General features: G+C 43.7%; 2 protein-coding genes across 6 annotated transcripts in view; one reads left to right on the forward strand and one right to left on the reverse strand.

Moving 5' to 3' along the window:
• The window catches only part of OPN3 (opsin 3), a 46,705-nt gene extending 45,416 nt beyond the window's left edge, over positions 1-1,289 (reverse strand). The window contains exon 1 of one of the 3 annotated variants that reach the window (XM_039464205.2): positions 794-1,285. In XM_039464205.2, coding sequence (XP_039320139.1) covers positions 794-1,166 — 373 coding nt within the window. In that variant the 5' untranslated portion in view covers positions 1,167-1,285. Of the gene's footprint in view, positions 1-793 lie in introns of all 3 variants that reach the window. The other 2 variants (XM_039464207.2, XM_039464206.2) reach the window with 2 other exon arrangements.
• A 50-nt stretch (positions 1,290-1,339) lies between these two features.
• Positions 1,340-14,055, forward strand: part of WDR64 (WD repeat domain 64) — a 163,939-nt gene continuing 151,223 nt past the window's right edge. For 2 of the 3 annotated variants that reach the window (XM_074385393.1, XM_074385394.1), the window contains exon 1: positions 1,340-4,370. In XM_074385393.1, coding sequence (XP_074241494.1) covers positions 4,334-4,370 — 37 coding nt within the window. In that variant the 5' untranslated portion in view covers positions 1,340-4,333. Of the gene's footprint in view, positions 4,371-12,096; positions 13,764-14,055 lie in introns of those variants that run through there. The other variant, XM_039464187.2, reaches the window with a different exon arrangement.

Raw genomic sequence — 14,055 nt, forward strand, 5'->3', positions numbered from 1 at the left:
AAGAGTATTGTGGAAATAAATCTTCAACAACATAAGTTCTACTTTAATGAAGTCTACCGGCTGCAGAGCTAATTACAGTTTTTGTTCTTCTGAAATGACACTGGCCGAGCCATCTGTAATGTCACCGGAGACTCCGGTGTGCTGGAACCCGTAAGAAGGAAACTACAGTAAAAATAGCTTATAGGGCACATGCCAATTTGCGTTCCGAGGGCCTGAATGAAACTGTCTGGCTCCCTAGAAACCATTCAAAGGTTTACAAGGACTAATGAGGATTTTTTTTTTTTTTCTAAACATTGCTATTTTCGTTTTTTACTGTCATTTTAGGAAGCAAATAGTAGTACAGGAATCTAATTTCATCACCCCCTCCAACTTTGGCGAGTTAATCCTTTCTATCCTTGAATCTCCTGACTCTACCGGCCCTCGTCTCTTTCCTCAAAGTGTAAAAAAGAACGTGGTTTCGTGCCCTGCTGAGTTATTTTAGGCGGTGAAAACAAATGAGAAGGAGACGGGCTGGAGTTTGGGGTCAACGTGGGGCGCAGAAGACAGACGACAGGAACGCAGCCGGGGCGGCGTGGGGCGGAAGGGGACGGAGGAGGCCGAGCGGGGGGCAGGTGGCGCGGGGCGCAGGTGGCGCGGGGGGCGGGGGCGCGGGGCGCGCGGGGAGCAGGGGGCGCGGGGCGCGCGGGAAGCCGTGCGGGGCGGGCGGGGGCGTGCGGGCGCACGGAGCGCGCGGCGGGGCGGGAAGCGGAAGTCCGCGGAGGGGAGGCTGCCTCCTCCTCCCGGTCCGACTCACCGAAGAGGCTGCCGCTAAACCCGTCCCACGCGCAGCCCACGGCGTCCCACACCCAGCCGTTCCTCAGGCAGGACGCGAAGGTAAAGGTGACCCCGAAGAGGGACACCAGCAGGTTGCTGAGGCTGACGTTGACCAGGAGGAGGTGGGTGGGAGTGCGGAGTCGCTGGAACTTGTAGTAGAGGACGAGCACCAGCAGGTTGTCGCCGGCGCCCAGCAGCCCTATGGAGCCCAGCAGCAGCGCCAGGCGCTCGTAGGTGCCGGGGCTGAAGAGCGGCGCGGGGCTCAGTGTCCCCGCCGGCGCCGGCCCCTCGGCGCCTGCGGCCCCGCCGCCTTCCCAGTAGCCCTGGCCGCCGCTGCGGTTCCCCGAGTACATGGCCCGGAGCCGGCGCGCTGGGCGGGCGGAGGCGCTCAGCGTGCGACCCGGCTCGCGGCGCGCTCCACACCGGGTGGGGCTCGGGCTCTGCCGCCGGCTCTGGCCATTGTGCTCTGAGGGGCCCGCGCTGCCGCGCGCCGGGCCCGCCCTGTCCCCGCCCCTTCCGCCCGCGAATCCCGCCGTGGCCCCGCCCCTCGCCGCAGCGCGTCCTCCTAGCCCCGCCCCTCTTAGGCGCGTCCTCGGGGCTGGCTGGTCCCGCCCCCCCGGCTGAGCCCTCTCCTCTGGGCAGCGTGCACGCGCGTTGAGGGAGAGCCGGGGAGCCAGGGCCGCAGGGTGGCCTTGCTGGCTCCTCACACCCCCACCTTCCTGCACCCAGCCTGAAAGCTTCCTGTCCACTCACCCATTCACTCACTCGCTTATGCATTCATTTATTCCTAAGTATTTATGGGTGCCCACGCCCACCTCGTGCTGGCGGGATTTGGGCTTCTCCCCTTCCTGGGAAGCTGTAATAACCCACCACCAGCCTACGAAGCCCATCCCGCCTCATACATTTAATGCAAACAAAAGCAAAGAAAACATTGAAGAGCTCAGGGTGGCCTTACAAACCAGAAAACTGAAAAGAAATACAACGAATTGATAGGCGCCTGCCTAACTACCTGAGAGCTGGAGGACATATGTCCCAGGGCTTTTACAAGAGCCTGCCAACCTCAGAGAGTCTGGGATGAAAACTCTCTGAAAATGGCATTCCAATGAAACTGACTTTAAGTCCTGGTCTGGACCCCAAGGCCTTTCAATACCATCCTTCCTGTGCTGGAAAGCGTGGGTAGATCTTTTCTGTCACTGAGTCCTGCTGAAGTCCTTCAAAGGCAGTGAAAGATTCAACCTAAATCTAGCAGGTATAGGAGGCAGGTGCTATATTTAGAACAGCACACATTTTCCACTGGCCCTCTTCTCCTGTAGTGATGAAAATATAGTACAAGTCAAATATAGGTTGTGAACGTCATCACACTCTCCAAGGACTGCTTCTGCCTTTGTCACTGCACAGTCCCTAAGGAGGCCCTACAGGAGGATCACAGTCCTGAACCACACCTGCAGACTGTCGTGGACACTGGTGATGAACACAGGGTTTGTTCAAGTTAAAGAAATTGCTTTCCATATGGACGTTTACCACTCTCACCTCTGTTTGAAAGATCAGTAGGGAATGATTAGCTTTGATCAATTTACATTACGAATTCCCTAGAGAGAGGATCTAATAGGCTGGCAGCAGCTCTTCACCTTGGTGCATTGAGCAATTGCTAAGGGGCAGTGTGCTCTGCCTTCGACACCTTTATTTTCCTTCAAGGCTTCTGCTCTGGATTTGCCATCTGTGAGACTTTCACCCCTTAAAAAAAGACACATCTAATTGTTAATTTTAGATTTGTGCAACCATTCAACAAAACATGACCATTTAACAAGTTGTGTATGTTTAATGTCCAGTATGTTTTCCATGCCTAGTCTACAGTAGGTTCTCAATAAGTAGTAATTTGAATGAATGAATAAAGAAGAACTCACTGTATTTTTTCCTATTCATTCTTTGTTGCTGAGTCCTTGCCCTTGGAAAGCTTGCATTCCAATAGTGTTGGGGAAACAGACAAAAATTAGATAAGTACATATGTAAGGTATTAGCCGGTGGCAAATGCCATAAAGAAATATAAGGTGTCAGGCATGGTGACTTGTTCCTGTAACTCCAGCACTTTGGGAGGCCAAGGCAGTAGGATTCCTTAAGCCCAGGAGTTCAAGACCAGCCTGGGTAACAAAGTGAGAACTCCTCCAACTTCAAAAAATAGAAAACTAGCTGGGCAAGAAGTACATGTCCATAATCCTAGCTACTGAGGAGGCTGAGGCAGGAGCTATGGGAGATGGGGAAAGAGGTTTGTAAGAGTTACAGAGAGGAAAGAAGCATAAATAGTAACTTAACAGTCAGACAGGTTTATTTTGGAGAATAAACCTGAGAGGGGCTTCTGGCCAGTTTCAGTCAGGAGCTCTCTCTCTTACAGACTGAGAGTACTTAAGGGTTTTAGGACAAGAGAGCTTATTACAGGCTTGGAATGTTTCTGTGTGGAGGATAAGTTTATTGCGGGGTTGGAATGTCTCTGTTGGAGGATATCTCAGGGCTGGCATGTCTCTGGTCAGGGAGGGGTTTATATTAAGGTTGGAGCGTTTCTGGTCAGAGGTGTCATTTGTGGTTTATGGTCTTGCTGACCTTAGGCCATTAGGCTGATGCCTTTGGGATTTATGTGGTTTTTAATCAAGGGGAACTTTAACATGGTGATGCTTGTCCAAGGTGGCAATGGTCCTGCTCTGTCAAGGTTGTTATTTAGACAAGGTGGTTATGGGCAATAGGACTGTGCTTGACATGTTGGAGGAACAATAAGGAAGCAAGAATAAGAATCAGGAAATGCAGCCAGCAAGGTGAGTGAGTGCTGAATGGTCAGATTATGCAGGACCTTTGTTGTTTCAATAAAAGGACTTTGGCTTTTACTCAATCAGAGTAAAATCCAGGCCAATGCCTACTAGCAGTGAATGCAAAGGAGGAGTAAGAGGCCTTTGACAAATGTTTAAGCATTTTTGATACAGTAATTTTACAATATTATGAACTGTTAAAGACATTTATTGAGCTTGACAGAAACAGGGAATGATACCACATATATGATTTCATTTTTCAATAAGAATATCTATTTTTTTTAATTTTAGAATTATGTAATGATAGGATAATGGCAAAACACTACAACCTTTTATTAAAAAAAAAAAGACAACTTAAAAAGCAAGTGCAATGTCAGCATGATGTAGTTTAGCTCTTTGCCCCCACCCAAATCTCATGTTGAAATGTAATCGCTAATATTGGAGGTGGGGCATTGTGGGAGGTGTTTGGGTCACAGAGGCGGATCCCTCGTGAATGGCCTCAGCCATCCCCTTCTTATAAGTGAACTCTAGTTCTGTGTTCACATGAAGATCTAAAAGTGTGTGGCAACTCCCCCATCTCTCCTCTCTCTCTCTCTCTCTCTCTCTCTCTCTCTCTCTCTCTCTCTCTCTCTCTCAATTTGTTTGTTGCCATGTGAGATGCCTGCTCTCACTTTGCCTTCCACCATGAGTAAAGGCTCTCTGAGGCCTCCCCAGAAGCTGAGCAGATGCCAACACCATGCTTCCTGTACAGCCTGCAGAACTGTGAGCCAATTAAACTTCTTTTCTTTATAAATTACCCAGTCTTAGGTATTTAGAGCAATGCAAGAATGGCCTACTACGTAGCATAAGGACAAACAGGTAGACCAATGGAATAGAATAGAGAGCCAAGATATAAACTGTTACATATATGGTCAATTGGTTTTTGACAAGGATGCCACGGTCATTCTGTAGAGAAAGGACAGTCTTTTCAACAAATAGTGCTGGGCAAACTGCATATCCATGTGCAAAAGAATGAAGTTGAGCCTTACGTTATATCATATATAAAAACTCAAAATTAATTGAAGACCTAAATGTAAACGCTAAAACTATAAAACTCTTAGAAGAAAATTTCTTGGGTATGACACCAAAAGCACAGATAACAGGACAAAAAAATAGATAAATTGGACTATATCAAAATTCAATCTGTTGTACATCAAAGGGCACTATCAAAAGAGTGAAAAGACAACCCACCAAATGGGAGAAATATTTGCAAATCATACATCTGATAAGGCATTACTATCCAGACTATATAAAGAACCTCTATAATGCAACAACAAAAAACTCCATACAACCCAATTCAGAAATAGGCAAAGGATCTGAGTAGACATTACTCCAACAATATACTAATAGCCAAAAAGCACATGGAAAGAAACTCACCATGATTAGTCATTAGCGAAATGCAAATCAAAACCACAATGACATACCACTTCACACCTACTAGAAAGGCTATCATCAAAAAACAAAACAAAAAATGCAAAAATAAGCATTAGTAAAGATTTGGAGAAATTAGAACCCTTTTGTACTGCTGATGGGAACGTAAGATGGTGTGGCTGCTGTGGAAAACAATTTGGTAGTTCCACAAAAAGTTAAACATAGAATTATTGTGAGCTCATGCGTATAATCTCAGTGCTTTGGGAAGCTTAAGCAGGATGATTGCTTGAGGCCAAGAGTTCAATGACCAGCCTGGGTTACATAGTAAGACTCCATCTCTACAGAAAAAATTTGAAAGTTAGCTGAGTGTTGTGGCACATACCTGTAGTCCCACCCAGCTACTCAGGAGGCTAAGATGGAAATATCCCTTGAGCCCAGGAGTTTGAGGCTGCAATGAGCTGTGATCATGTCACTGCACTCCAGCCTGGGCAACAGAGTGAGACCCTGTCACAAAACAAAAAATTAAAACAAAAAGAATTGCCATATGATCTAGCAATCCTGTTCCTAGGTATATACACAAAAGATTTGAAAGCAGGGACTCAAATAGATATTTGTATACTAATATTCAAAATGTTCATTATACAAAATAGCCAAAAAGTAAAAACAACTCAAATACCCATCAACAGATGAATGATACGTGGAATGTGGTGTATATATACAATGGGATATTATTCAGGCATATTTGGAAAGAAATGAAATTCAGTACATGCTACAATATGAAAGAACCCTGTAAACATTATAAGTGAAATAAACCAAACACAAAAGGACAAATATGATATGATCCTAATGACGTGAGGTAACTGTAACAGGCAAATTCATAGAGACAGAGAGTAGAATGGTGGTTACCAGAAGGTGAGAAGAGGGAAGAATGAAAAGTGAGTGTTTAATGGGTACAGAGTTTCTGTTTAAGATGATGAAAAAATTCTGGAGATGAATAGTAGTGATGGTTGCACAAGACTGTACATGCGTGCAGTGCCACTGAATGGCACACTTAAAAATGATTAGAAGGGGAAATTTTATGTTATATATATTTTTTACCACTTTTTTTTTTTAGAAAAGAAAAAAGCATGTGCAAATTGTGCGTGCATCTCACTCTCTCAGAGTGGGAGAAGTGAACTGCTATAACCAGCTGATGAAGCAAGCTGAACTCAGTATGCTGCCACCAAAAAGCAACTGGTTCTCCCTACTCATTTCAAATATGTTCTGACCACCTGCTCCTTCCTGCCCTTAGGAATTTTGGCAGCTTCCAAAGCTTGTCTACTCTCTTGCAGTTGATATCAAGGCCAGAACATTGTAATGCTGAAAATTGAAAACTCGTGTAAAACTCACTTGTTCACCCTCCAAGGTAGAGCCTACATCAGGCCTGGAGAACTTCTGTGGGGGTAGAGGTGGGAAAGATGACAACTTTAGCTTCCCCCATTTTCTTGATCTACTATCTGTAGATGCTGCTCTGGGCCCCTTTGGGATTGTGAGGGAAAAAAAAATCTCTTTGATTGGTAAAGTTGTTGTCTGATATTGGTGCTCTCTGCTGGGTGCAGAGGCTCACGCATGTAATCCCAGCACTTTGGGAGGCCAAGGCGGGCAGATCACTTGAAGCCAGGAGCTCTAGACCAGCCGGGCTAACGTGGTGAAACCCCATCTCTACTAAAAATACAAAAATTAGCCAGATGAGGTGGCATGCACTTGTAATCCCAGCTACTTGGGAGGCTGAGGTAGGAGACCCAACCCTATTAAACCCTGGAGGCAGAGGCTGCAATAAGCCGAGATCTCACCATTGCACTCCAGCCTGGACAACAGATTGTGACTTTGTCTCAAAAAAAAAAAAACCAAAACTGATATTGGTGTTCTCTGATTGTGGCGAATTTTAAATGCTGGGTTTTTCTCTTCTGGGTGATTTGTGGGTTCTGTAGAGAAACTGACATCTCTTGCATCTTTCTCACACAACTCTCTCAATGGGGCAATGCCTTTAGTAGCTGGCTGCTGGGATCTCACTCTCTGCCCCTGCTTGGGGACCCTCTCAAGCTGACCAGCCTGGCCTCTCTACTGAGAATCTAGCATCTGGTCCTCTGTACATATGTATGCACTTTTGCCCTGCCAAATTCTGGAAGTGGTCTGCTGCAGAGAGCTGGCCAGCCCCAGGCTCTCCCTGTCAGTGCCCCTGGGATGGAAAGAAGTGGGGAGCAGTCACAGCTCCTCCATTACTCTGAAAATTCTCCCTGTGGAAATTCTCATTAAGGATATCCTTGAAATCCTAATGAACTCATTGCCTTCTCTTAAGTAGTTTGAAGGTGAGCATGAGCTAATGCTTGCGGAACTGGTTCCCAGTGCCTGCACACATCCTCTCTCATGGGGTGTCTAGCCCTGTCCTTTAGATAGAAAGAGGTTCATTTAAAATCCTCTAAACACCCTCTTACATTGGAACATTAAATTATCACAACACCTATATTCCAAGGAAGTCCTTTGCAAAGTATAGGAGAGTGAGGAATAGAGACAGGTTTCATCTGTCATTCTTGTTTGAAAACTGATAACCCCTAGCCTTCTGTGACATCATGTGGCAGCAGACAGGGAACTTCAATCAAGCATTCTTCTCAGGGTTGAGAAGAATCCTTCCCTGACTCCTCTAACCTTGGTCTCTGGTGAGCAGCAGAAAAACCCTTACTGAAAATCTTGCCAAATATTTATGTACCTTTCCTATCTTAGGAAATGGAATTTAGTAAATGTGATTGAACTTTTTTTAAAAAAGAGAATCTAGCATGCTTCAAGGTTCTGAATGTCAATGCTGCTGGTGCATACAGCTCCTCAGATGGGTGAGATGTAAAGATCTGTTCAATACATAAACTGTGTATCTGTTGACATCCCCTCAACCCACAAATACATACATTTGTTTTTCAAATAAAATCTCATTTGTAACATGGCTGTTAAAAAATGGAGTTTACATGACAAAGGAGGTAGGGAAGAGTAAATGTTTAATTTCTGGAAGAGATTGGTTAGTGAAGTTATGATTTATGTATCTGTCTCCACACCAACACCCATTATAGTGAAAGTTTGGTACACTGGGACAAAGAGAACATTTATAAGTTTCCTGAGGGAGGAAATAAAAACAGGTACGTACAAAGCATCAGGGATCAGAATAGCTTGTAATCAGCAACAGAAGCTGATTAGAATACAGTCCTTATAACAACAACACTAGTAGCAAAAAGACAATGGAGTAATAGTTTCAAAATGTTGAAAGAAAATAATTTCCAACCTAAAATTCTGTACCCAACCAAATATCAACAAAGTATAAGGAAAGATCAGGATATTTTCAGATATGCAAGTATCAAAAACATATCTATCTTCCAGGCACTATTTCTGAATATGAGTCACCAAAATGAGGGAAGAAACCATGGTGAAGAAAGACATAGAATACAAGCTTGAGGATAAGGGAATTCCCAAAATGGTGATGAAAAGAGATGGTAGTACGACAGCCATGCCCCAGTGTATATAAGGCATTAGTCCAGATTGCAGGAGTGTGACTCAAGAGATTGACACCAAGATGCCTTCTGCTCTTGTGTCATTTTTTAATTCTGAAAATCTAAGAGTGAATCTACCCCAGATTCTTAGCAGTACCTGGTCACCAACGGCCATGTACTGTTGAAGCTCCTGCCCACCTCATTGTCCCCTGCCATAGGCATTAGGTGAGAATACTCATTTCACTGCAAAGGAGTTCTTCACTGATTCATCCGGGAAACTGGAGTTGGCCGTTGTGAACCTAGAAGCAGAAAATGCAGAGCAACCTATTGCTCCAACAACATTTGTGCCAGATGACTGACACCAGGCCTATACAACAGACAAGTTGAGGATCCAGCCATGGGCCTTGAGTCATGGTAGCACCTTCTTCCACACATGGGCCCTTATAATATTCATGGAAGCTGAAGCCAAATAACTCACAGCAATTTTTCCACCTACTTTTTTCTAGAGTTTTTTTCTGACAGTGGCAATATCATATTTTTGCTTATACAGCTAGGCATGTGTTTGTTTCTGACTTTTTATAATGATTGCCTTTCATAATCATTTATATGTAAAAATTGATAAAATAGCAAAATACTTTATTGAGAAAAATAGGTAGAAAAGAAAAACTATACACTTATGAAGGACATTAGAAAAATGGGGAAAGATTTATGGAGTTCTACATTAAAATTGAAATAATATGCATAGTTCCGTTGAAACTAAAATTACCAAAGTATGTGGTCTGGGCTTAGAAGGCAGTTTAAAAAAATTATTAGTTTTGTAAAAGTGTAAGAACATGTAAGAATGATTCTCAATGTTCTTTAAATCTGTGACTATGTTATTTTTGCAACTGAGAAAATATAAGTACAAATGCATCCGATAGCTCTATAAATGACTGTAATAGCTGTGAATTGCTCCTGCATATAACATCTAAGATGTTCCCAAAAGCCTCTGCTATAATATGCATTTATACCTACTATCACTATGTCTCCTCCTACTACTTTCTCTTTAGCTGGCCATTCCACTGAGGTAGCCTTTCTCAAGGTCACTAGCATCCACGTTCCAATGGTTGATTTTCAGTCCTCATCTTATGTAGGTCCTCAGCAGTACTTGGCAAGGTTGACTTCTCCTTCATGCATTAATGCTTATCCATAGATATTTCAGTATGTGGTTCTAAAACACAACATCACATAAGTAACAGTACTATGGTCCAAATGTTTATGTCTCCCCAAAACTCGTATGTTGAAACCTAACTCCAAGGTGATGGTACTAAGAGTTGGAACATTTGGAAGGTCATTAGGTCATGAGGGTTCCACCCTCATGAATGGGATTAGTGCCCTTATGACAGGGCTTGAGGGAACCTATTTATCCCTTCCACCATGTAAGGACACAGAAAAGACACCATCTATGAAGAGCAGACCCTCAGTAGATACTGAATCTGCTAGAGCCTTGATTTTGGACTTTCCAGCCTCCAGAACTGTGAGAAATTTCTGTTGTTCATAAATTACTCCGTCTAAGGCATTTTGTTACAGCAGCAGGAATGGACTAAGACAAATAATATAACATAAAATATAATTATTAAATCTAAACAATGAACAAAAATTTCTTATTATCATCAAATGTCTACTTACTATTTCCAATTGTTTCAAGCATTTTAAATTATTTTTGAGTTCAGTTGCTGAGTCAGGACCAAAATACAGTCCACACACTGTGGTTGGATGGTGTTTCTTTAAAATCCCTTTTAATCTATAGCTCCCCACCTTCTTCCTTTTTTCTTTGTATGCAATTTTTTTATTGAATAAACGGGATTGTTCATCCAATGGCTCTTTCCTTTTCAAAACAGCTTCTTTCCTTGTCTCTTGGGATGATGCTTTCTCTTGGTTCTCCTCCTGCCTCACTAACCACTCGTATTTAGTCAGTGGTTCTTCTTGATCACTGTGACCTCCCAACACTGGCATGCTCAGGGTTTGGTCCCCACCTTGCTTTCTTCTTTATCTGCGTTGACTCCCAGATGATCTCGTCCAGCTAATGGCTATAAATACAATACCATCTGAATGCTGATGACTCCCAAGCCCTCCCCGAACCCTGGACTCGTATATCTGGTTATTCAACACCCACAGTTGTTTATCTAATAGAATTCTCAAACTTAGCTTATCCTGAACTGAATTCCAATTCCCTCCCACCCCCCCACCCCCACCGCAACAAAATCTGCTCCTCCTACTGGCTTCCTCCCAAACACAGTAAATTCCATATTTTTATTTCTTAGGGCCAGAATCCCAGGAGTTATCCTTGATCCTTCTCTTGCTCTCATACCTCTATCTAATCTATTAGCAAATCTGTTACGTCTATCTTCACACTATCTGACCACTTCTCACAACCTTTGTCACTAGCGCCCTAATCCAAGCCACTGTCATCTCTTACTTGCATTAATGAAATTGCCACTTAACTGTCTTTCCGACTTCTATCCTCTCTCCCTTTCAGTTTGTTCTCCTCAAGGCAGCTGGAATGATTCTTTTCAAATTCAGTTCAGATCCTGTCACTGTTCTGCTCAAAGAGTCCCCATCTCAGAGTAAAAGCCAAAGTCCTAAAACAGCCTATAAGGTCCTACATGATCTGGATGCCACCCCCTGACTCTCTTACCTTCTCTCCCTACCTCTCTCTCTCCTCCCACCCCACCTTAGCCACACTGGCCTCTGTTGTTTCTCAGATATGTGAAGCACACGCTGATCTCAGGACTTCACACCTGCTGTCCCTAGCATATCCTTCCACCATTTATCCACATGACTTGCTACCTCGCTTCTTTCAGATTTCTGCCCAGACAGCTGGCTATCAATGGTCCTTCCCTGAGCTCACTACCTCTTTTACTTTGATTTATACCTCCTCCCCAATACACACACCATTCCTCTCTCTTTATAGCACGAATTGTCCACTGATGTATTATTTATTTATTTGTCTGTCTTCTGCATTAGACTATAAACTTGAGCAGCTATTTTATTCACTGCTGTATCCTCATTCTCTAAAACAGCCTCTAGCATGAAGTAGGTGTTCAGTAAATATTTGTTAGATGAATTAATTGTGAATGCAATAATACCTACATTAGAATTATAAGACGAGTGGTCCTCCAGATGTCACTGCATGGTGGTTTGAAAGCTTTAAAGTAAAAAGAGAAACAAATAGGATTGGGGATTTTTCTTTTTCTTTTCTTTTCTTTCTTCTTTTTTTTTTGTTGAGACGGTGTTTCGCTCTTGTTACCCAGGCTGGAGTGCAATGGCGCGATCTCGGCTCACCGCAACCTCCGCCTCCTGGGTTCAGGCAATTCTCCTGCCTCAGCCTCCTGAGTAGCTGGGACTACAGGCGCGAGCCACCATGCCCAGCTAATTTTTTGTATTTTTAGTAGAGACGGGGTTTCACCATGTTGACCAGGTTGGTCTCGATCTCTCGACCTTGTGATCCACCTGCCTCGGCCTCCCAAAGTGCTGGGATTACAGGCTTGAGCCACCGCGCCCGGCCCCGGGGATTTTTCTTTAAATAAAATCTTACCTTGCTCTCCTACTAGAGAGTCAGAGGTGGACACCAAGAAGGCAGTACTGGGATTGGAGGTGCTCTGAAATGCCATCTGCTTCATTTCTGAATGCAAGTTCTTGCAGAACGTTTTAAAAGATGAACTACCAAGGGGTAGGAAATTTATCTAATTCATCTAAGCCATAGAAAATTAACTAATTTTTGAGAAACATTAAACAACTTCTTCCCTTAAAAAAGGCGAAAATGGGAAAACTTGAGTCAATAATGGTATTTGGACTAATTGGGATTGGAGATTGCAGAAAGGCCTCTTCTAATTCAAATGACACCTTACCTTGAAAAGCTCTCCTCGTAATCAGGAGCCACTCCTTCCTCATCCTTGGCTCACTTTATTATTTCAATCAAAGGACAATGCACAAAGAAGAAAGGCATTTGTATTCCCTATGACCTCTAAAAATGTTTGTGGAAGAAATGACAGGTGCTGAAATACATTTCATCTTTAGAAGTTCAAATTTTCATATCCAGTACAATGGCACGAATGAGTGCAAACATTTTATTTTATTTTATTTTATTTTTGAGATGGAGTCTTGCTGTGTTGCCCAGGCTGGAGTGCAGTGGTGAGATCTTGGCTCACTGCAACCTCTGACTCTTGAGTTCAAGTGATTCTCCTGCCTCAGCCTCCCAAGTAGCTGGGGTTGCAGGCATTGGCCACCACAGCGGGCTAATTTTTGTCTTTTTAGTAGAGACTGGGTTTTGCCATGTTGGCCAGGCTGGTCTTGAACTCCTGACCTCAGGTGATCCACTTGTCTCAGCCTCCCAAGTAGCTGGGATTACAGGCATCCACCACCAGAGCAGGCTAATTTTTGTTTTTTAAGGAGAGACTGGCTTTTGCCATGTTGGCCAGGCTGGTCTTGAATTCCTGACCTCAGATGATCCGCTCGCTTCAGCCTCCCAAAGTTCCGGGATTACAGGTGCGAGCCACCATGCCCGGCCAAACTTTACTTTCCAAGGCACTGTGAGGAAGGCAAAAGGTTTGAGGTGAGAAGAGATAGAAGAGGGAGAAAATATTATCCAGTTTTCTTACTTGGTCTTTACTCATTCCTTTCCCTCTCAAGCAGTATACACACCACACACACACACACACCACACACACACACACACACACACACACACACACAATCTGTGGGGGAAAAAATTTCAATCTCCTCCTTAGGAAGGAAGTAGGATGTTACAGAGATATTATGATGCAATGAGGACCCTATGAAGGCCACTGATAACATTGTGAGGTCAGGATTTTTACTGAAATGTTTGCCTATAAGAAATCCACCAGACCTAAATCAGCTTTCCTTCCTGTTAACATCCTAGTGGCAACTCTTACTACTGCCCACAGTATGGGATTTTAAGATCAAAGGAATGAGACCTAGGGCAAAAACCGAGACAGCAGGGAGACATTGTAACAACTGGAAGGTTTTCCAAATTGGTAAAGTTGCAGTATTCCTTCTGCACAGAAGTAAAAGTTTCCCTATGTCCCTATGGATATCAGGGAGAAAAAGCGTCTCGACACAGCACATCAGATTAGCAATTTCAGAAAGTGCTTGAACGTGTTTGAAAAATTGGTTGAACAAACAGCAGCTCAGAAAAGAGATGAAAGAGCAGGCTTATTTATCCATAAAGAAGGTAAGATCAATGATTACAAGACAGTCCAACTGGGTCTGTCAATCAGAACCGGAAAATGTTTTAAGCCATCAGAGAGAAGCATCAGAGCTTAATGGCAAAGAATGGGTGCTGAGAGGGACTGCAGACCAGAGTTCTTGTTCTTTCTTTGTCCCTACATAACAAAGTGGACATGGGGAAGCTTTTTTTTTTTTTTTTTAACTTCTCTGAACCTAAGTTGCTTCAATTGTAAAACTATGGGACTGGACTAAATGATGTCCCAGTATTCTTCTGTAGACATTGCCATTTGGTTGAC

Source organism: Saimiri boliviensis, chromosome 14 (assembly GCF_048565385.1).
Source record: "Saimiri boliviensis isolate mSaiBol1 chromosome 14, mSaiBol1.pri, whole genome shotgun sequence".
NCBI lineage: Eukaryota > Metazoa > Chordata > Mammalia > Primates > Cebidae > Saimiri > Saimiri boliviensis.